At 43.9% G+C, this 24,109-nt stretch overlaps 1 protein-coding gene across 12 annotated transcripts in view; it reads right to left on the minus strand.

The window, feature by feature from the left end:
• Window positions 1-15,534: 15,534 nt before the first annotated feature.
• The window catches only part of LOC129014712 (zinc finger protein 705A), a 65,405-nt gene continuing 56,830 nt past the window's right edge, over window positions 15,535-24,109 (minus strand). For 9 of the 12 annotated variants that reach the window (XM_054452373.2, XM_063653238.1, XM_063653234.1 and 6 more), the window contains 5 exons: window positions 22,945-23,027; window positions 21,124-21,250; window positions 20,252-20,347; window positions 19,638-19,720; window positions 15,537-18,579 (listed from right to left, as the gene is read on the minus strand). In XM_054452373.2, the coding sequence (XP_054308348.1) occupies window positions 17,995-18,579; window positions 19,638-19,720; window positions 20,252-20,347; window positions 21,124-21,250; window positions 22,945-22,956 (903 nt within the window). In that variant the 5' untranslated portion in view covers window positions 22,957-23,027 and the 3' untranslated portion in view covers window positions 15,537-17,994. Of the gene's footprint in view, window positions 18,580-19,637; window positions 19,721-20,251; window positions 20,348-21,123; window positions 21,251-22,944; window positions 23,028-24,109 lie in introns of all 12 variants that reach the window. The other 3 variants (XM_054452378.2, XM_063653240.1, XM_054452376.2) reach the window with 2 other exon arrangements.

Raw genomic sequence — 24,109 nt, forward strand, 5'->3', positions numbered from 1 at the left:
AATTTGGGGGTGTACTCTCCTGCCTGTGCATCTTCTCGCACTGAGATTTTGAGGTGGTTGCAGCCCTCGGTTAGTCTCCCAGTGGAGAAATCGGTTGTACCTCCCTTCTTCCCACCATAGCTGCCTGGAAACATGACGCTCTCACGCTTGTCCTTCCATCAGGAAGATGTCCACTCACGCCCACCCATGAGGGGGCTTGCCGTGTGCCCTGGCCTTTGGGCATATTTATGTAGAGTTCCTGTCTCCTAAGACGTGAGTTTCTGATGGGGGATGTACGAGTAAAAAGGTTAACTTCTGTTCTTATGCGTGGCGCTGTGTTCACTTTCCAGAGTCTCTGTTCGTTTGTTTGGATGGCGTTCTCGGGGTACGGCAGCGTGTGTGTGTATGTGTGTGTGTGTGTGTGAAATTGTGCAAATCTACAACATGTCCCAGCCCATTCTCTGTTGAAACAGATCACAGCAACGACAAATGCTCATGGCGCTGCTTCGCTCCACCCACTTCAGATAGATCATTGTTAGATATTTCACATTTTTGTATGGTGGAAATAAAAATGAAAAATATATTTCCAAAAGATGAAAATTAAGACATTCTCATAGGACTCTGGTTTTCTCCTCTCTTTTTTTTTTAATAAGTGAATGATGTTTTCGCTCTCTAGTAATACACAGATAAATTTCACACTCCTAAAAAGTCTGCTAAGCCACTAAGGCTGATGTTCATGGATTTTTTTCTTTTTCTTTTTACCCCTAACTGCTGTACCTGCCACGATGGGTCAGCTCCTCAGTGCCGAGCTGAGCCCTGGTGGTGAGTGGCCTTGTAGGAGGGTGAGAGGAATGAGCACCCTTAGCACTCATGCTGGAATCCTGGGGCGTTGTGCAGATTCCGATCTGTAAGACAATTTCCCCAATCCAGAGCCTCTGTGACACCTGTAAGCTGAGATGGGAGGGTCACTTGAGCCCAGGAGTTCCAGACCAGCATGGACAACACAGTGAGACCCTGTCTCTTTAAAAAAAACAAAAAATTTCTTTTTTTTTTTAAGCATGTTAACTTCTCTTCCCCCTTCCTGTTCCTCTCCCTTCCCCTGGAGTTTTGTAGCCACAAAGTTAGAAACCCAGGCTTGGCAGGAAGGACTGCCCACCCCTCCTAGAGTAGTCAGCACCCATGGCTCAGTGGAAAGTGTGAAGGTGGGATGGAGACAGACAGTAAAGGAAGGTGTACGCAGGAGTGTGTAGAGAAGGCTGCCGGGCTGCCGAGTCAGCAGCACTCACAGGGAGAAATGAGGAGAGTCTGACCCTTCTTTTTGAAAGACAAAGAGGGGGCCCAGTGCAGTGTCTCACGTCTATAATCCCAACACATCGGGAGGCCAAGACAGAAGGATCACATGAACCCAGGAGTTCGAGACCAGCCTGGGCAACATAGGGAGACCCCCATCTCTACAAAAAATACAAAAATTAGCCAGGCATGGTGGCGCATGCCTGTGATCCCAGCTACTCGGGACCACAGGAGAATCGCTTGAACCCGGGAGGTGGAGGTTGCAGTGAGCTGAGATTGTGCTGCTGCACTCCAGCCTGGGCGACAGAGCAAGAATCTGTCTCAAAAATAAAAGGAAAATAAACAACTTCACAGGGTAGTTGTGAGGATTAAATGAAATTACATACAATGCCCAGCATGCGCACGTATACAGTAAATTGTAGTTTTATTTAAAGATCATGGTTTTGATCTGAAACCCTTACTGCATTTGCTTCTATCAGTGGGAGCAGACATAGTCACTGGAATTTGACTTAGAATTAAACACCCAGAGGAGCTTTCGTACATGCCCAGACCTTTATTTTCTCGGCTGCAACAAATGACTTAAAACAGGTGAGCTGTGGCTCACGCCTGCAATCCTGCCACTTTGGGAGGTGGAGGCAGATGGATCCCCTGAGCCAGGAGTTCAAGACCAGCCTGGGCAACATGATGAAACCCTGTCTCTACAGAAGATTTAAAAATTGGCCGGGTGTGGTGATGTTCGTCTGTTGTCCCAGCTACTAGGGAGGCTGAAGCAGGAGGATTGCTTGAGCCTAGGAGGTTGAAGCTGCAGTGAGCTGTGGTTGCACCACTGTGCTTCCAGCCTGGGTGTCAGAGCAAGACCCTGTCAAAAAAAACAGGTGAGCTGAGCTAACCCACTTCCTCCACACACACACACCGGGCTTTCTTGACATATCTTTTGGGCATAAAATCCTAGGATGTTACTTCTGGCCTTTTGATACCGAGGCCCAGGGGCATATTATGACAACAAGACTATGGTCTGGGGGCTTCTTGAATATGGTAGCCAGATCTGGAGGCAGGCATCAGAGTGGGAACTTCCGTGTTTCCCTGTAAATAGTTCTGTAGTCCTTTGATTTTGGAGCTGGGCTGGAGACCAAGCGCTGTGGCTCTGTCCATTTTCATAACTTTGTATTTGTCCAGTTTTCCCCTTGAGATTTTATTATGAAGATTTTCAAGCATACACCACCTAGGTCATCATTACCATTTTGTTATACAGTCATGCCTTGCCGTCAACAATGGAGGTCCCATTAGATGATCTTACAGCTGGGAAATTCCTATCAGCTCCAGTGTATCTGTGTTTTAAGTTAATTGTTGTTACAAAGGGGTCAAATAGTTGAAAAAAATTTAGAAGTTTATTAAGTAAAGAAGTTACAGTAAGGTAAGGTCATTTGATTCTTGAAAGGAAAATTTTTTCTAAATTCAGGGTAACTGTGAGTCCCAGGCCTTCACATTCACTCTCTATCACTCACCAGAACGCCTTCCAGCCCTGCAAGCTCCATTCATGGTAAGTGCTCTACACAAGTGTATAATTTTTATTTTTTATACTGTATTTTTATTATAGTTTTTCTATGTTTAGAAACACAAATACCATTGGGTTACAGTTGCCTACAGTATTCCATACAGTAACATGTTGTAAAGGTTTGTAGCCCAGGAGCAATAGGCTATACTATCTAGGTTTGGGTAAGAACACTATCATGTTCATACAATGATAACATTGCAGGCTGGGCATGGTGGCTAACACCTGTGATCCCAGTGTTTTGGGAGGCCAATGCAGGAGGACTGAGTTCAAGTCTGCAGTGAGCTACGATCACACCACTGCACTCCAGCCTGGGGACAGAGCGAGATCCTGTCTCTAAAAATAATAAAATAAAAATCCTTCTATCCACGTTTGGGAATATTAAATCTTTTTAAATCACCTAATGACACATTTCTCAGAAAGTATCCCCATCATTAAGTGACATGTGACTGTATTTGCTTTATTACATATTCTTCCATTCATCAATTTATCTTTTCTTTCTTTCTTTTTTTTTTGTTTATAGACAGTCTCACTCTGTTGCCCAGGCTGGAGTGCAGTGGCGCGATCATAGCTCACTGCAGCCTCGAACTCCTGGCCTTGAGCAGTCCTCCCACCTCAGCCTCCCAAAGTGCTGGGATGACAGGTGTGAGTCACGGTGCCCAGACTACATAACGTTTTTGAGATTCATCAATGTTTTGTAGGCATCCGTAATTCCCTCCTCTCTATTTCTGAGTATGGCTCTACCACTGCTTAGTTATTCAATTGATGAACACCTAGGCTATTTCCAGTTTGGGGCCATTATGAATAAAGCTGCTGTGAACAGTCTTGTACAAGTCTTTGAGAACAAAATCTTCAATTTGGGGGAGTAAATGCCAAGGAGTGGAACTGTTGGGTCATGGGATAGGTGGTCTATTTAGAAACTGCCAGATCTTTTTCCAAAGTGATCATGTAATTTATACTGTCACCAACAATGTATGAGAGTTCTAGTATCTCCCTTCCTTAGCAACATTTGGTGGTGTCAGACTTTAATTGAGCCATTTTGATGGGCGTATAGTATATCTCTTTGCAGGTTTCATTGCCATTTATCTGATGACTCCTAATGATGTACTTACTGGCCACAGGTATATCTTCCTTTGTGAGTTAGCTGTTCAATTATCTTGCCCACATTTCATCAGATTGTTGGTCGCTTCATTAAGTTGTAGAAGTTGGCCAGGCATGGGGTCATGCCTGTAATCCCAGCACTTTGGGAGGCTGAGGTGGGAGGATCACTTGAGGTCAGGAGTTTGAGACTAGCCTGGGCAACACGATGAAACCCCATTTCTACTAAAAATACAAAAATTAGCTGGGCATGGTGGCAGGCACCTGCACCTGTAATCCCAGCTATTGGGAGGCTGAGGCAGGAAAATCACTTGAACCTGGGAGGCGGAGGTTGCAGTGAGTTGTGATCACACCACTGCACTCCAGCCAGAGCAAGACTCTGTCTCAAAATCAAACAAAAAAAAAAGTTGTAGCAGTAAGTTGATTACATATTTTGGACATCAGTCTTTGTCAGATAGTTGTTTTGCAAATATTTAGTCCCAATGTATGGCTTGCTTATTTTCTTTTTTTTTTTTGAGACAGTCTCACACTGTCACCCCAAGGTGGAGTGCAGTGACATGATCTCGGCTCACTGCAAGCTCTCCCTCCTGGGTTCACGCCATTCTTCTGCCTCAGCCTCATGAGCAGCTGGGACTACAGGCACCCGCCATCATGCTTGGCTAATTTTTTGTATCTTTAGTAGAGACAGGGTTTCACTGTGTTAGCCAGGATGGTCTTGATCTCCTGACCTCGTGATCTGCCAGCCTCAGTCTCCCAAAGTGCTGGGATTACAGGCTTGAGCCACCGTGCCCAGCTGGCTTGCTTATTTTCTTAACAGTATCTTTTACTGGGCAGAAGTTTTTAATTAGGATGAAGTCTGTTTTATAGACTTTTTCTATGTCCTGCCTAAGAAACCCCCAAGTTATATTCATCCATGTTTCCTTCGAGCTTTCTAGTTTTAGCATTTATGTTTAAATCTATGATCTATCTTGAATTAACTTTTTATGGATGGTACAACACTAGAGTTGAGATTACTTCATTCCATATGGATGTCTAGTTATTCCAGAACCATCTGTGGAGAAGACCTTTTTGTTTAATTGTTGTGGTGCTTTGGTCAAAATTCTGTTTACCTAATTATAAGCATGGATCTTGAGGGGGTGTGTGTGTTTCATTTTATTTATTTTCATTGACAAATAATAATTGTGCATGCTCATGGAGTACATAGTAATGTTCCTTTTCTTTCTTTTTTTTTTTTTTTGGACAGAGTTTCGCTCTGTCACCCAGGCTGGCATGCAGTGCCCCAATCTTAGCTCACTGCAACCTCTAGCTCCTGGGTTCAAGCAATTCTCCTGCCTCAGCCTCCTGAGTAGCTGGGATTACAGGCATGCATAACCATGCCCAGCTAGTTTTTTGTATTTTTAGTAGAGACGGGGTTTTGCCATGTTGGCCAGGCTGGTCTCGAACTCCTGGGCTCAAGTGATCTGCCTGCCTCAGCCTCCCAAAATGCTGGGATTGCAGGAGTGACCCACTGACCCTAGCCAATAGTAATAGCAGTTTTTTTGTTTGTTTGTTTTTTGAGACAGGGTCTCGCTTTGTTGCCCAGGCTGGAGTGCAGTGGCGTGATCTAAGTTCACTGTAGCCTTGACCTCCAAGGCTAAAGCAACCTTCCAACCTCAGCTTCCTGAGTAGCTGGGACCACAGGCATATGCCACCACACCTGGCTAGTTTCTTGTGTTTTGTTTTTGTAGAGGTGGGGTTTCACCATGTTGCCCAGGCTGGTCTTGAACTCCTGGGCTCAAGTTCAGCCTCCCTCCAGAAGTGCTGGGATTACAGGAGTGAGCCACCACGCCTGGCCTGTATCACATGATGTGATTTGTAGTGTTTTGAGGAGCCTCCATGCCGTTCTCCATAGTGGCTATACTAGTTTACATTCGTGAGTGTGAGTTATTTATTTATTTATTTATTTTGAGACAGTGTCATATTGTAATTACATATGTAATATAATGAGGTGATGGATATGCTAATTACACTTATGTAATCATTATCCATTATATGTATGGAAACATTACATCCATGGTTCACCCAGGCTGGAGTGTAGTGGCACAATCTCAGCTCACTGCAGCCTCCGCCTCCCGGGCTCAAGTGATCCTCCCACTTCACCCTCCCAAATAGCTGGAGTTATAGTCACATGCCTCTACACCCAGCTAATTTTTGTTTTGTTTTGTTCTGTTTTTTGAGATGCAGTCTCACTCTGTTGCCTAGGCTGGAGTGCAGTGGCATGATCTCAGCTCACTGCAACCTCCACTTCCCAAGTTCAAGCAATTCTCCTGCCTCAATCTCCCAAGTAGCTGGGATTACAGGTGTCCGCCACCATGCCCAGCTAATTTTTGTACTTTTTAGTAAAGACGGGGTTTTGCTGTGTTGGCCAGGCTGGTCTCAAACTCCCGACCTCAAGTGATCCACCTGCCTTGGCCTCCCAAAGTGCTGGGATTACAGGCGTGAACCACCGCGCCCAGTCCCTGAGTGTGTGTGTGTGGTTTTGTTTTGTTGTTTTTTGTTTGTTTGTTTTTGAGACTGAGTCTCGCTCAGTCACCCAGGCTGGAGTGCAGTGGCACAATCTCAGCTCACTGCAACCTCCACCTCCCAGGTTCAAGTTAGCCTCCCGAGTAGCTGGGATTACAGGCATGCGCCACCACACCCAGCTAATTTTTGTATTTTCAGTAGAGACAGGGTTTCAATATATTGGCCAGGCTGGTCTCAAACTCCTGACCTCATGATCCACCAGCCTTGGCCTCCCAAAGTGCTGGGATTACAGGCATGAGCCACCACACCTGGCCGAGTGCGTGTGTTTTTAAAGTGTGCATCATTATTACTGAACAGCAGCACCGAGAGAGTCTCACAGTTCCTGTGTGTTCCCACTTGGACTATTTTGCAACACTCCTCTCGACGTTGAAAAGAAAATGCTATGACACTTGGTTACTGCTGAGGTGAGGCCAAGCCACCCTCTCCAGACCTGGGAAACCAGTGAGTATTAAAAATAGTTCAATCTTTTTTGCTACTTTTTAAAAAATCTCATGAGTTCAGCTGAAATCTTTTTCCCCCAAATGATTCATGGAGTAAATCAATGCATCTGATTTTTGCTGAGGAGGGGAAATGGGACACCTGAAGGCCAGTTCATGTTTCCCCTGGTTGTGAGCCATCATGTCCTCCAAGTTGCCTGATCCCTGCAAACAGCAGTTCTGTTTGTCTTCAGCTGCCTGCTTTTTCTAGTCGTGCTGTGAACCTGAACTTGAGAAAGCTTGATGCTGACTGGGCCTGGTGAAAATGCTACACGTTCAAGTTGAGGGTCTTTTTAAATGGAAATCTTTTAGACTGGCTCACGCCTGTAATCTCAGCACTTTGGGAGGCCAAGGCAGGCAGATCACTTAAGGTCAGGAGTTCGAGACCATCCTGGCCAACACAGCAAATCCCCATCTCTACTAAAAACACAAAAATTAGCCAGGCGTGGTGGTGCATGCCTGTAATCCCAGCTACTTGGGAGGCTGAGGCAGGAGAATCACTTGAACCCGGTAGGCGGAGGTTGCAGTGAGCCAAGATTGTACCACTGCATTCCAGCCTGGGTGACCAAAAAAAAAAAAAAAAAGTTTTCAAAAAAAAAAAGGTTTAGACAGATGATTCTTGTCAAAAAAAGGACAACAAATAAGCACCTTTTTTTTCTGTTTTAGGAGATGAGGTGGGGAACTTAAGTATGTTTCATAAGAAAAGAGTGAATCCTCATGGTGATATTTTTTAAGCTCAAAAACATAGGAAAATGCTAAATCAGAAACTTGAAGCCAGGGAGCCTTGCCTGTGTGTGCAAGTGTGGACTTGAGCAAAGGGAAGCCTTAGGCACCCGTTTCAGGCCCATGCAACTTTTCCGTGGACAAGTCTTCCCATATTTCCAATAACAACCAGAGAACCAGTTACCCGCCTTTTGATGCTGTCCTCTTCCTGCAGGAGGAAGGGTGGGGGGACAGGATTCTTCCACCCAAGTGCCCTTGCAGGTGTCTAAGCCTGGGCGGTGGATTCTTGGTTCCTCACAGGCCTTGGTGGGCAGGCAACAGCCAGACTGCCAAAAACACCAGTTAGATTGAATGTGGTTCCCTAGTTGCAGCTGTGGGTAGGGAGGAAAGTTAAGTCTCCTTACACATCTCCTCTCTGCGTGCTGTGGTCTAGTTTGCGCAGGCTCATCTTATTCCTAATAACCCAGAATCTGAGAATTTAGAGTCCTTCTTGTTACTTAGGAAGGACTAATCTTCCCCGGCAGGTTGTCCTGCATTTATTGAATGGGGTAAAAATTGCATAGCATCTCGAGTGCTGCGCCTACAAATTACCTTGATAAATGATTGTGACTCAGCAAAGCTTAGGCTTTTGCCCTAGTTTTGGAGGCTGGGGCTAACTAGGAAAAAAATGGAGGGCCTGTTGGGTGTTTCTGCTGTTTTTACAAGGCTTCAGAATTCCCCATTGTCTGCATGTGTGTGAATCAGCAAGTGCTTCGCATCCTGATTGGGTGGTGTGATGGGAGCACCCACCTCGCAGAGCCTCAGAACCCTCATTGTCTCCCTTTTCCATTTGCTCATTCCTACTTTGGCCAGTGGCACCATGAAAGAGTTTTCATCAGTAACAGTGTTGAGGAAACCACACATTAGAGGCAGCGGGGCCACACTGATCAGCATCTGGGCTGGGTGATTGCTCAGATCTGAGCTCGGAGCTTGCTGTGCTGCTCACCAGCTGTGTGAGCCCGAGGATGCTGTTCCGGCTCCCAGCCTCAGTTTCCTCACCTGTGGGACTAGACAGGACTAAACCAGGGGGAGAACAGAAAGCACCCACGGGTAGTAAGTGCTCACCGAGGCATTTTCCCAGATTCCTGCCATTGTTTACTGACACTGGGAAGCACCCACAGCCTCCTCCTGGAAAACACACACCCCCTGCTCTCAAGAACTTTCCATTTTTATAACAGACTTGCCCTCTGGTGTGTCATCCTTGCTTTCTGAAAGTGAGTTTTCTTCTCCATGCCACTGTGTGTTTTTTTCTGATAGCAGTAGGGAACTGTGTATTGGAGCTCACTCTATGGGAAGCGTTTTGTACTCTTGATGTTTAGGCACAATTATCCCCATTTGAAGATAAACTGAGGCTCAGGCGGCTTCAGTAACCTGCACTGGAGGTCAGCGTCAGTGGCAGAGCTGGAATTCAAGCCCCAGGATGTCTGACTGCAACGCCCATGCACCTAACCACGATTTGATACCATCATGCAGATGAAGGACATCATGGGGTAGGGAGATAAAGTTAGAAGGAGGTGGGGGTGCCCAGCAAGTGAGGGTGGCTGGGATCCCTTCATAAACCCGGCTCATCTATGCAGAGCATGGATCCTTCTGGAGTCAGTGCACCTGGATGGGGCCAGAATCCCCCCTCTTCCCACTCTGTCCATCTGTAGCTCTAGAAATAGAGTTACACACATACCTGCAACTTCCCTTTTCTGCATGCCACAGGCAGCCATCACACTTTGTCCATCTCTTAGATTATTCTTAAAACATAGCTTCCAGGAAGGGAGATTACAGCACCAGGAAGCAGAAACATTTCAAAGGCTCTTGATACATGTGGCCAAACTGTTTTCCAATTTACTCATCAGCCAGAGGACTACAGATCCTGCAATGTAGCATTTAAAACACCCACCTCCCAAGCCAGGCAATCATTTCTTTTTCTTTCTTTTTTTTTTTTTTTGATGGATTCTTGCTCTTGTCACCCAGGCTGGAGTGCAATGGCGCGATCTTGGCTCACTGCAACCTCCACCTCCCAGGCTCAAGCGATTCTCCTGCCTCAGCCTCCCTAGTAGCTGGGATTACAGTCGCATGCCACCATACCCAGTTAATTTTTGTATTTTTAGTAGAGACAGGATGTTGGCCAGGCTAGTCTCAAACTTGTGACCTCAGGTGATCCACCCACCTCAGCCTCCTGAAGTACTGGGATCACAAGCGTGAGCCACTGTGCCTGGCCTTTTTTTTTTTTTTTTTTTTGAGATGAGATCTCGCTCTGTTACCCAGGCTGGAGTGCAGTGGCACAATCATAGCTCACTGCAACCACGAACTCCCAGGCTCCAGCAATCCTCCCTTCTCAACCTCCCAAGTATCTGGGACCACAGATGCATGCCACCACACCCAGCTAATTTTTTATTTTTCATTTTCATTTTTATTTATTTATTTATTTATTTTTTGAGACAGTGTCTCACTCTGTCCCCCAGGCTGGAGTGCAGTGGCGCGATCTTGGCTCATTGCAAGCTCCGCCTCCCAGATTCAAGCCATTCTCCTGCCTCAGCCTCCCGAGTGGCTAGGACTACAGGTGCCCACCACCACGCCTGCTAATTTTTTGTTATTTTTAGTAGAGACGAGGTTGCACCATCTTGGCCAGGCTAGTCTTGAACTCCTGACCTTGTGATCCACCCTCCTCGGCCTCCCAAAGTGCTGGGATTACAGGTATGAGCCACTGCGCCCGGCCTAATGTTTTAAATTTTCATAGGGACAGGGTCACGCCATATTGTCCAGGCTGGTCTTGAACTCCTGGCCCCAAGTGATCCTCCCACCTTGGCCTCCCAAAGTGTTGAGATTACAGGTGTGAGCCACTGTGCATGGTGAAATATGTTTTTATATATTGGGACAACTGAGAATATTAGAATGTGGACAGGCTATTAGATGATACTGAAATTTGTTAATTGTGCTTAGGAGTGACATGTGTAATGTCCAACTTATCTTTAACCTCACAGAGTGAGATGAAACAAATACAGAAAATAATAATTACCAAATCTAGGTAGTGGGTAGATAGGTGGGTTTATTGTACACCTGGGATGACAGGTGTGAGTCACCACGCCCGGCCTTAAACATTTCAATTACAAGGGGGATATGGGGGCCCACAGCGACAAGGGGTTTCACCCCCAGGAAGAAACAGACATGGAAGCTGCTGGCCGGGCTTTGAAACTCCTTGTTCTCAGCATGAGGCCCCAGTGGAGCAACATCAGCCTCACCTGAGACCTTGCTAGAAATGCGCATTCTTGGGCCTCACTTCAGTCCTACTGAGTCAGGAACTCCAGGGCCCGGGCCCGGCTGTCTGGAAACAAGCCCTCCAGGTGATTCTAGTGCCTGCGCAAGTTTGGGAGCTGCTGGTCTGCAGAAAGCTAGGTCAACCGAAAGGGGAAATGTACCACACTTGTTTATAACCAAATGTGTGCCAGCTGGGAGCAAGTCCAAGGGAAATATCACTTCCATCTCTCGTTCACATGATGAATTGGTGCCTCTTAACTCAATAGTGTCTTTAGTTCGGATGATTTGACCACACGGAAAATGTCCCTCTGTCCCTCATGTTAAGGAGTCTAGCTCTCACAAACCGTTGTTCTTCATACCAAGGCCTATGATGGTCTAGGCACGTTATTATCCCTGTTCCCTCGGGAGGGGAAATGAAGGCTTAGAGCAGTTTATTTATCTTTTTAATTTTTTTTCCAAGACGGAGTCTTGCTCTGTTGTGCAGGCTGGAGTGCAGTGGTGCGATCTTGGCTCACTGCAATCTCTGCCTCCTGGGTTCAAGCAATTCTCCTGCCTCAGCCTCCCAAGTAGCTGGGATTACAGGTGCCCACCACCACCCCTGGCTAAATTTTGTATTTTTAGTAGAGACAGGGTTTCACAATGTTAGCCAGGCTGGTCTGAAACTCCTGACCTTGTGATCTGCCCACCTCAGCCTCCCAAAGTGCTCGGTTTACAGGCGTGAGCCACCACACCCAGCCCTCAGAGCAGTTTAGAAACAACCCAATGTCCCACAGCTATTAAGTGGCAGAACTGAAAATCAAACCCAGTCCATCTGCCAGAGACGGAGCTTTAACAGGAGTGTGTGTGTTCAATGAAAATAAATTCAGAAAGCCCTGAAATAAATCTCATCTGGTATGTTTACAAATGGCATTTGGGGAGATTCCGGGTCATTCATCCAGCTGCGAAAAGTGCATCTCTGAAGCACAGTCCCTGTCCTGCAATCAGACTTCTTCTTTATCCGATGTGGTGTTTCAGTGGAAATGATTGTGGGAAATGGCCCCTTCCTTTTCTGTATTTGCTGATTAGAATTCATGGTCCCTTTCTCGTTAGGTGCAGTGATCAAAGTTGACCAACCTCTGAGGAAAGTTGTCCAGGGCACAACTCAGGGCTCCGTAGAACCGCAGAATCTTGGGTGCAACCCTGCTCAAGCACCCAAGTGTGCATACGAACAGGGTCTCTGTGTGACGTGTGTGAAAACTACAGTGTGATGAGCATGACTCGCAGACAGGTTATCCATTGGGCTCCCCTCAAAATCAGTTATGAGCATGAAAGGACACCGATGCCCAGGTCCCGGCTCCAGGAATAAGACCCTCCAGCGTCTTGTGTGAAGCCACGGCATCTGGATTGCTCATGCTTCTGGGGATCATTCTCCTGAAAATGGTGGCTCCTTTCTCCCTGTGGAGCATCTTTCTAAACAGTGCTCCTTTCTTCCCCCAGGACACTTGACATCAGGCACAGGAAGCCTTCTGATTGAGCACACCTGGCCCATGAAAAGACAAAGAAAAGAAATGGGGCCAAAGGTCACAGTCCTCTCATTCCACCATCCTCCTTAAAATCATCCTAATTTCATGGGCCCTGAGGCCAGGGCTGTTTCTTTACACCTCGAGGCCTTGGTGACGCACCTCAATTCTGCCCTGTTGCTTACTGTCTAAGACATTTTGGGAAAATCCCTAGAGCCAGGATCTTCATTCCTGGTGAGCCAGAGAGCCTGAAGACACACCGAAATTGGGACCCTCTTAGTTCAGGGAACATGTCCACCTTCGGCAGCATTAAAATTTTTGCACCAGATGTGCTAACTGCAATTCCACCACACAATGCCTAACTGGAAATGGAGGCAACATCTCAGATCCTGAACAAATGATGCGAGAATCCATGAGATACATGGCTTATTTTGGCCTTTTGCCACTGAAACAAGGGCCAGTATTAACAAAGTTATACAATCCTCTGATTCACTGTCTGCTTTTAAATCTCTCCGATGGTTTCTTCTTGAGACAGGGCCTCACTCCCGTCACCCGGGCTTTTCTATGGTACAATTTTCCTTGTTTGCTTTTGTCACATTTAGAACTTTTTATTTCATCTCTATCAAATGTTGATCCATTATCACATACGTATGAAAATATTATCACCCATGCTGTGAGATACGTTGCTTTTATTTTCATCATTTCTTTAATAAACCAAAGGTTTTACTTGGGATACCTTCTGTTTTCTCAAGTTTTTTGTTTCATGTTTTCTTAAACTGCCGTCGTACGTCAGAAACCATTGACTATACTATGTCATGACTATTTCTCTTTTCTGCTAAACATAAATTTGGGGAATGTCATCAGTTAGTCTCTCGGTGATTGCATGATTTCTCGAAAGTCTTTCACAGTCTACTTTGTGCACTGAGTATCTCTTCAAACTTCAGGGCATGTTTCTACCACTTGATGCTTTATTATTTGGGAATCTACCTTCCACAAGAGCATTTCATGCAAAGACTTGTCTTGTTCCCCACTGGCAGGTAATTTCACTCGCATACACAATCAGTAGGCTGAGCATGGAAGGGTTATCGCTGGAAGGTCTGTTTGATTCCACAGATCTCTCCTTTTTTATTAAGGAAACAAATACGCTCTGCTAATTACTATACTTCATTGACTATTCTCCTTTCAGAAAGCGCCCTTACCAAAGATGACTACAAGTCATGTTCTACAGACATATACACACACAGCTGTCCTGGAGACCCAGCTTTGCCACCAATTGCTCTTTCGTAAGATGAGATCCCCCAATACCCACCAGTTTTTTGGGACTCCACCTGAGCTGGCTCAGCTAGACCTGGAAAAGTTTCCTATGCCCAAATTTACTTGGAAAAATTTAAAAGTCTCTTCAGAGGCCCAGTGACAGCTTTTGGCAGCTTCTAAGACCAGAGAGAGTTTCTTGGCCATTCAGAGCCATTCAAATATTCTAAGTAAACTCAAGGATCCAGAAACCCCACTTGCAGTCATGAAATACCAGTGAACCGCCTCTGTGAGTCTCTGGAAATTTTTCAAAGATGACTGCCTGGGAAGGCTGGCCAGAAAGTCACCCAAGCCCAACCTTCTGCAGGATGTTCTATGTCAGCCAGGGACCCTGTGAATTGCCATTGAACAGAAGGGAGGAACAGAGACAGTATGCCTGAGCTTCTGGAAACATTCTAAGTGCCCTTGTTGGCCCAGAAAAGACTGGTGCTACCATATGAGGCACAGACTTGGCAACCTACTTACTCCAGGAACCACAGAAGGTTTAAACATTCCCAGGAAGTCCCAGGAAGGGCAGCCATGGCCCTTTAGATTTTATTCTAAGTCTACGTGGGAGACAGTGCACTTAGCTTCATAAAAACACCAGTGGAGGGGCTATCACTTGCCCCAGTATCCAGTCTTTTCTACCTCATCTCAGAGCCAGGCAGCCACTATTTCCCAAAGCTGCTGTGCAATGAAAGGGGAATATTCTAGGCGCTCTCCTGTGCCCACGAAATTCTGTGGTTGCGCTGAAAGGCAGGAGTCGTCCTCCGGAATGCTCTTCAGAAATCTGACAACACTGGTCAAGATTAAAGAAGCTCAATTCAACGTCATACAAAACCAACCACACACACACACACACACACACACAAAATGCATAGTGAGACAAAATGATGAACACACCTGCTAATAATCATGAATGACAATAATAACAACAATGATGATCTTAGTGATAATGCCACCAACACTGTTAATGGCAATAGCAATAAACCTGAGGTAATGAGTGTTAGGGTCCCGACTCACTGATGTGAACGATGGCGCCAATTTCTGGTCTCACAGAAATAAAGGAAAAGTAAACACCTGGAGGAGGAGGAGGTGAACCTGGAGCTCCCGCCGGCCTCTGGGCGCTTCTTGGTGGAAGGAGAGGGACTTGGTCCTGAGCCTGCCCCGGATCCACCCACACCAGAACCCCGGAGTCCAAGTTCCTGGATGGACTCAGTCCCACCCAGGCCGGAGCCCCAGAGCCCGGGTCCTCCAGCCCTCGCTGCTGCCGCTTCTCGCGGAGCCGGGGCCCCACCCCGCGCCACCTCAGCCTCTGCGGGGCTCTGGGAGGGCAGTGCCAAGGATGCTCCGGGCCCAGCGGGGGCATCCGGGCCCAGCAGGGGCATCCGGCCTCAGGCGGATACTGACGCCCTGAGGGCGCGGAATAGGGTGGCCTGCGCAGGGCCCGCCATCTCGGGCCTTGCAAAAAGAGCGGCCTCTCCAACGCCCCTACTGGAACCTGCCCAGAGGCCCCAGCCCCAAAGCCAGGGCGATGGCGCCTCCCTGACCATGGGTAAAGAAAACTCAGGTCCTTCCTGGAGACTCGGCCCGCCGCGGGAGGCAGCTCGCGCATGCGCCCCGCATGGCCGGAAAGATGGGTTTCATTGCCCTCTGCCTGCCATGAGTTGGCAGCACAGGACGTTTGGCCTTAGTGGTGGACCTGAGCCTGACTCACTGAAATTCAGGTGTAGATTATTCAGTACTTTTCTTTTGGAAGATCAAATGGAAATTGAGTATGATATCCTGTGCTTTAATTAAAGAAGATGGAAATAAAGAAGCAAATTCAAAAATCAGCATACAAAAGTCGATTGATTCCCTCTATGTGGAGGGAAGAAGAGCTTGAATAAGAGAAGCATTCTGTGTTATGTTTTAATAATGGCTGGAGATCTGCCACCATGCATTTGTCAAATCCTGTAGAATTTCACAGCACAAATAGTATATCTTAATGTGGCTCAGGAGTACATATAATGTCAGCCACAGTTTGTGGGTAAATTACATATTTAATTAAATAGATTAAACAATAAATAATGATATGAGCTCTGCCTGGACATATTCCTTGCCTCTCCAACCAGTTTGCCAAGGGCTTGAATTTCTTGCTCATTATCCTCACACTTGACATAAACTCTGGCTGCGGAGTAAAATCTATCACTTGTGGAGATTTTTTAATATAATGATGTGTCAATTTCAACCATGGATAAGGCCATTTAGCCTTAGTAAGGCCTATCGTATTAAGATTGTGCCTGTTTGCCAAATTTCAAGTCATCCCACTTCATATTCAGGAAACACTTTCTCTTGAGTTTTAGGTTCAGTACTGAGGCTCCTCGATGGACAATACATTTTCCAATTCTGAGGACAAGGCAGAGGAGGCCCCTCTGTGAGAACTTTCATTTTGCTTCAGGAAAAGTACATTGAATCAAATATAGGAAAGGCTTTTGCAATGTGGCTGACAGGTTCGGCTGTTTTATCATGCTGGTGTTTTATCTTCTGGACTGCAGTAAAAGGAGCACAGCTGTGTCTGTCTCTGCGTAATAACTTAGGACTTACCTGAATAAAACGTGGGGTGTCATGAGATGAACTGCTACCTCCAGTTAGAGAGGCTCCAGGGACAAAATTTCAAGAGCCTTCTGAGGGATAGAAGGGAAGAGCTGCCTTATTCTCTGATCCCAGGTAACTGCTCAGAGACAGAGGCAAGGGCTGGGGACACCCAAATGCATATACTAGGTGTCTTTGATACAGCCTCCATTTCCCTGCTAAATCTATGCAATGACCCACTGAGAAATCTGGCAAGTGGGGCTGAAGATCCCTGGTGTGTCAACTCGAGGGTTGGATGGAAACAAGTGGTTTTAGTGGACGTTGAAGTAAAGGGAGGTGAGCTGTGAAGAAAGAGCTGTTGAAGACTGGGGAGACTCACAAGTTGGGGTAGAATCTCGACCAAAAATCTCAGCCAAGGAATGCAGATGCAAATCAATTTGTTAGGGCTGCATAAATGAAACAAGGACTTCGCCAACATACTAAGTTTTTTCAACAACCGACTGTATTCTTTCAATATTTGTAAGTATTGATCTTTTGGAAAAGTTTAATGAAATTTCTTATATAATTCTGCATTCAATTTATTCCCTGATCACTTTGCTATTATACATTTACATGCCACATTTTTATGAATAGACATTTTCTCAAATTTCTGAATTATTTTGCTAAAGTATGTGTTAAGAGTTTTTTCTAGAGGTCCACCTTCTTGACTCACTTTTCTGATGAGAAATCTATCAGGTTTCTCCACAGTGATTTTCAAGTTTGATAGCTCCTCAATGTGAGAAACTTAATGTCAACTAAGAAATGAATTACCACTAAAGAATTTTCTCCTTTCAAGATGCCAACCATGTTTTGTCCAGTGTGAAATCTCACATGTGCCACAAGTGTTGCTCTATGAAGAAAGGATTTCTCATGATTTTTCATTGCATAACTTCTCCAGTAAGACGTATTTGGTATTCCAAGAGAATTCATTGCCCTTGGAAAGACTTTCCCTTCTTATTTAGCTTATAAAGGCTTTCCTCTCTTGTTTTCCATTTTAGCAGCATTTTATCACTGTGTTTTCTTGTGAACCTCAAGCCTGGTGCTTGGCTGAATGTTTATTCACAGAAAATACAAATAAAGCGTTCATCCAAGTAAAGTTTTCTTATTTTATTTGACAATACATTGCAAATAAAAACATTTTCACACTGAATGCAGAGTTAGAGATTCTCCACCTGAAAGTCCCACGTTTTAAGTTAAAGCTGTTGCTGAAGACTTTTAGTTTATTATGTTGACAGTTTCAGCTCTCTCATGTCATTTATGATCAGATCATTAACAAGTCTTTTGTACACACATGTCATACAATTTCTCTTCCATATGAATTTATTCATGTGGACTGAAGAATAAAGGTAACTGAAGTATCTTCCATGTTGATTACAGCATTTCTTCAAAATGTGAGTCTTTGGTATGTTTAGATGCTACAACTACAGCTGAAGTCTCTTGCACATTCCTTACATTTGTCATTCCTAACACCATGTCATCTAAAGTCAGAATATGTTCTGAAGAAGTTTATAATTTTCTCTCCAGGGTGAATTTCCTGATGCTATTTAAGATTAGTACATTGACTGAAGGCTTTCCCACATAAATGGCATTCATATGGCTTTTCTCCAGTGCATGTTCTCTCATGTCATCTAAGGTTGGAAGACAGACTGAAGGCCTTCCCGCATAGAAGACAAGCATGTGGTTTCTCTCCAGTGTGAATTATTTTGTTTCCTCTAAAGCCAGAGCTTTGACTAAAGGCTTTCCCACTTTTATCACATTCATAACACTTTTTTCCAAGGTGAGTTCTCTCATGTCTTCGAAGGTTAAAGGATTGAATAAAGGCTTTCCCACAGTGATGACACTTATACGGTCTCTCTCCCGTGTGAGTTTTCTCATGTCTTCTAAGGTGAGAACACTGAGTGAAGGCTTTTCCACATAGATCACATGCATATGGCCTCTCTCCAGTGTGAGTCATCTTGTGCCGTCTAAGGTGAAAGCTATTAGTATAGGCCTTTTCACATAGATTACATTGATATGATTTACCTTTAGTATGAATTTGTTTATGTGGTTTAGGGGACAACTGATTACTAAGGGATTTTCCATACTGTTTGCTGACATAGGGTTTCTTTCCACTATGAGTTAACAAACACTGAGTTATTGTGGAACTGTGAGTGCAATCTTCTCCCGAATCATTACATTCAAAAGGATCCTCCAGAATGAGAGAGTTCTCCTTTGGGGACAAAGATTAAAAGCTCTTAATGGTTTACCCACATATATCTATACATTCATTTCACTACCTTTGAATCCTAGACCAACCATTCAGTGGTAGACCCCAGTTGAAATCTTTCCAATGTTACTTGTGTAAAAGGAAATGAAATTTTGGGACCCCAAACTCATTTAACCAAAGGGAAAAATCAAGCTGGGAACTGGGTCACACAAACCTGCCTCCCTCTTCTGGTTCCTAAATAACATGGCTACAAGATGAAAAGCTACACGCCTCCCCCATATTTTGCCCACAAGGAAATTCCTCATGAGCTGTTAAAATTACACCATGGCAATGCAAACTGATAGCTTGTCTTTACAGGTGCAGTCATCCCCAGTTCACCAGACATGAGTACATATCTGATTGTTTCCCTGCCCAATTTTGACTATGTTGTCTTATGTAAAATGCAGCTTTCCTGCATTATTCCTCTGCCCCATTTGTTTATGTCATCTTATGTTCAAAAATCCAGATTCACTGAGCCAGAAGAATGCATGAATGACTATTTTTTCTACCCACCTTCTACATGAAAATTGTGTACTTCTCAATATCCCACCCTTTCCCCTTTAAATTTGGAGCCTTCAAAATCATCTTTGGAGAAAGGCATACACCTGTCTCCTGGGTGCATGTCCTTAACTTTGGCAAATAAATCTCCTAAAATGATTGAGACTTGTCTTGTCATTTTTCTCGATTGACATTTGCATACACATTATCTCCTACAGACACAGATATGTTCTGTTCTGTAAGATCCCAACTGCAGACTTATTGCATTAATTGTGATGATATCAATATCTTTCAATGTCTGGGCATGAGCAATGTATACGCACTTGTTCTGTTTTAGAGATCTCATGTTATGGTTTGGAACACAGCTCAATTTATTCACTAAATTCAAAGTATCCAATTTTTTTTTGCTTAGAAAGCATTTAATGCCAGCCTAATTACACTCAGGTGATTGTGCTTCATTACTAACTTAACCCATTACCATGTCTTTAACTTAGATGACTGGTGTACACAGCTATAAAACTTACCATTGTCATACTGGTGGATGCGTCTTTTCTGATGATAGGATGCATGGATATCATGTGTTTTTTCTTAAGGGCACTTTCCCTGTCTGAAATAATTGAAAAAGAAATTGTTACATTGGTATTATGGTAATAAAATTGTTTGAAAAGCCCCAAGGCCCATTTACTTTTTTTCAAAAATTGACACTTAGATGTGGCAAGTGTGTCAAATGAAGAAACTACTTGAATAGGAGAAATAGATTGTACAGTGTCAGCAATTAGAAAAGATTTTTAAAATTAAAATGTGAAAAGAGTTAAAATGGAGATGAGATATGAGGCAGGTAAATAGAGGGATAATCTTCACAGGGGTATCAGGAAAAGAGTCAGCATGTGAAAGTTTAACCCCAACAAGTACATGAATTATCCTTTTCCCAAAAGTAAAAGAAAAGGCAAGAGGACACAAGAGTAGCATCTGACACATGAACAAAATGATAATCACATCTAAGGAATTCTGCTCCAGTAGCCTAACCTACATTTTAGAAATTATCACTCATTTAATAAAACCACTCATTAATATTCAAGTGATATTATTCATTGACAAAGCACCTCCTCCTATTAGAGCACAGGACACTGTTGCTTACCTGGATTCTGGTCTGGAAGAAATTCTCTTCCTTCCTGCCACAGCTCTTTTCCTTGCTCCAGCTGCAAAGTTATACAGGATTTGCTTATCTGGTACCCTGTTAGTGGAAAGAATACATGTGTTTTGAGTTCGCTGTCAATAAATGTGCATTATCACCGAGTGTAAGGCAGGCTATCAAGGAAGAATAAAAACAGTGAAAGTCAGCTCAGGCCACAAGACCTAGAGCACAGAAAACTCCCCAGGATTTTTCTGACCCAACCTGAGACTAGAAAACAAATCCAAACCAAAGGTCCATCAGGAAAAGGAAATTCAAAACAGTCAGGACCTACGAATGCTGAGTCCATGCCTAAGTTCCAAGACACAATGCATAATACACAATCTTTTCAGAAAGAGAGTAATTAAATCTCTGCACAGTGTGTTTATTATTATTCTCACGCAGAACAAAAAAAACATTCGATTTACAAAAATAATTGGTGTTCTATATGGAAAAGATATTGCTATTGTTTTCACTAATTGGTCTCAGCCTAAGCATACACTAAAGCGGAAGAGTTATTTAGAAAATATTTAATTTAATACATTGAAAATATTCATTAAGTTCCCAGGTCTGTTATGAGTATTAGAGACTGAGTACCAAAGAAACCATGAAATCCTTGTCAAGATTACATTCTAATTGAGTGACAAACTAAATAAAATAAAATAAAAAGAAAGATACTTATTTCAGATAGATTTAGAGAGTTCAAACTTTTTTCAGATGAGATCTGTGAGAGAATCAGAGAAGAGATTAGAGTGAGATATGGGGAAGCTGTTCTAACACTTACTGAATGAATGAGCGAATGTGTGTCTACATATGTATGTGAATGTTGAGGGACTCACCGAGGGACACCAGGTGACTGATATTTTCCAGCATCACATCTCTGTACAGCTTTCTCTTGGATGTGTCCATCATGGCCCACTCTTCCTGGGTGAAGTCAATAGCTACATCTTCAAAAGTCACTTTCTTCTAAAACATCACAGACATTTTAGTTTAGACAGAGAAATCCCTTTCAATGTCCAGAAGAGGAAGGCTGCGATGACATAGCTAGGAGCTGGGTATGCAGAATACTCAGTGTTTTGGGTTCCAGCCAGTTCATTCTCAGTACTAAGCTGGTATCTGCCTTTCAGATTCACTCACAGAGATATACCCACTCTGAATCCATTAAACTTTACTATAAAGAAATATCGCATGAGGTGTGGCATAATATAACCCAGATATTTTTCAGTAATGTATTAATCACCTCTACGTAACTGATTATAAACTTTTCACTTCAACATTCATAAATAAAATGAAATTTACCATGAATTTCAAGTAAATTACAGATTTGTCACAAGGCAAATAACCATGATTTACTACTTTTTAAACACGATTGTGATGAAATAATTTATTTCTCTAGATGAACCACAGGTTTCTCACCAATCAAATGGTTAAAAGACCTATTATGTGTTTTGAATAATCTAATGAACTAATAGAAAACGTGTTTCCTATCTAGCAAATATTTATTAAATATAAGTCATTGGTCCCTTATTCATTAAAAAGTTAGAAAGTAATGAACCAGACTCCAGCATTCTTCAGAACTGAACAAGCTTTATGCAGAATATAGGATTCAATTCATACATATAGTCTCTCTAATGTTATATAATTCAGGTGTTCATGACAAGGCTTAAAGACAGTCTAGCAGCACAAGACAAGACCCCTGAGGCTGCTATACTGAGGAAATCTTAGTCTGATGATTCCTGTGATATGAAGCCTCCTGTTCTCAACTTTCTCTCGGCAATCCAAACATCAGTTATCATTGTTTCTCTTTTAAATGTACCTTGTCACTTCACTTGTTCAAGGATTAAAAAAGCCTCTTTATTGATTTTTTTCTAACCAGCCCTTATAAAGCATTTCCACAGAACCCTAAATTGTGCTCTAGCTACTATATTCCTTCTTCTGAGTGTGCAACCATAATTAAATAATTATATTTCTTATACGTTACTTTCAGTTACCAGAAGGCAAAAAGGTTAATTACCAAAAGGTAAAATGAATGGGGATAAGAATAATAATGACTTCTTTAGTTATCCTTTCGCAAAGTTTTTAAAACCTCAATTATATTTTATCAAACTTTTCTTTTCCCTCAACACTGCACAGCTCTTGCCCAAGTCCTATCACACTGGATTTATTGAACTCAGCTGCTAGAACATCAGACTCACCGTTGGGCTGTGATGTTCTGCTGTTCACTCATCTCTATTGCCTGCATTCATCACAATCCTAAGTCTATTTCAGCCAACAGTACAGTTAATGGGTCAATTATTTCCCATGAGATTATAGGATGGATAGAAGAAAAAGAAATATATAAATGAAACCTCTCATATCTTTTTTTGTAAATAGCCTTAATAGGGGCGGGAATAAAGTAATATAATATTAGAAATTATATTGATAATTTAGGAGTCTTTGACACACGATACCCAACCTAGACTCCTGAGAAAACCTAATTGGAGGCCAGATACCTGAAAGCCTCCTGATTGCATTTGGAACACCCAGGCTGGGTGGATTTTACATCGTAAAAACAAACAAAAAGAAGAATAAAAATGAAACACCCATGCAAATTGGAGAAAACTGCCCATTTGCCAGCAATATGGGTATAATTTCAGTAGAAAGAGGCATCCCCTACTCACTAGTGAATGCATTGTCAGGAACTCAGTTTCTCTCTGTCTTCCTCTGGATTTCCACTTGCAGGCACTTTAGGCACTAAGAAAAGCTGAGGTTGGAGAAAGAACATGTGAGACACCAGTCTTGTGCACAATTTTCAGATCAACCTGTGATGAAAAGCCAGACTTTCACTGAAGTGTGACATCACCTGCACCACAGCCTAACCAACAGACACAAACACGCAGAGGCCTCTCCTCTTTTCCCGCGGTCACAATTAGGAAGCCGGCCGGGCGCGGTGGCTCACGCCTGGAATCCCAGCACTTTGGGAGGCAGAGGCGGGTGGATCACGAGGTCAGGAGATCGAGACCATCCTGGCTAACACGGTGAAACCCCGTCTCTACTAAAAATACAAAAAATTAGCCGGGCGTGGTGGCGGGCGCCTGTAGTCCCAGCTACTCGGGAGGCTGAGGCAGGAGAATGGCCTGAACCCGGGAGGCGGGGCTTGCAGTGAGCCGAGATCGCGCCACTGCACTCCAGCCTGGGCGACAGAGCGAGACTCCGTCTCGAAAAAAAAAAAAAAAAAAAAATTAGGAAGCCTATGACTATGGTTGCTAATAAAGAAGGAACACAGATATCTTGTGAATGAGAACGTCAAAAGCACTGAGTTTTGTATGTTAATTGGCGCAAGTCCAGATATTCAATTCCCTCACTGATTTTAAAACACAGGGATCCCTGACTCCATCCACATGTGGAATATGATTTCCACCTACAGATAAACACTGGGATTTCTCAGATTTTATTATCCTAGCTTTATGCCCTAGCAATGTTTCTCCAACACCCACCACAGCCTTCTGAAGCCTTACTCCACTTTTACTTTCACTCAACTCTGACTTTTGTATTTCCCCTTGGAACTTGGAAATAATCAAGTAAGAATCTGTTTGAGGGTCGAGTGCGGTGGCTCATGCCTGTAATCCCAGCACTTTGGGAGGCCAAGGCAGGTGGATCACCTGAGGTCAAGGGTTCGAGAGTAGCCTGGCCAACATGGTGAAACCCCGTCTCTACTAAAAATACAAAAATTAGCTGGGTACGGTGGTGCTTGCCTGTAATCCCAGCTACTCAGGAGGCTGAAGCAGGAGAATCACTTGAACCCGGGAGACAGAGATTACAGTGAGCCGAGATCCCACCACTGCA

This window comes from Pongo pygmaeus, chromosome 16, assembly GCF_028885625.2.
Source record: "Pongo pygmaeus isolate AG05252 chromosome 16, NHGRI_mPonPyg2-v2.0_pri, whole genome shotgun sequence".
Lineage (NCBI taxonomy): Eukaryota > Metazoa > Chordata > Mammalia > Primates > Hominidae > Pongo > Pongo pygmaeus.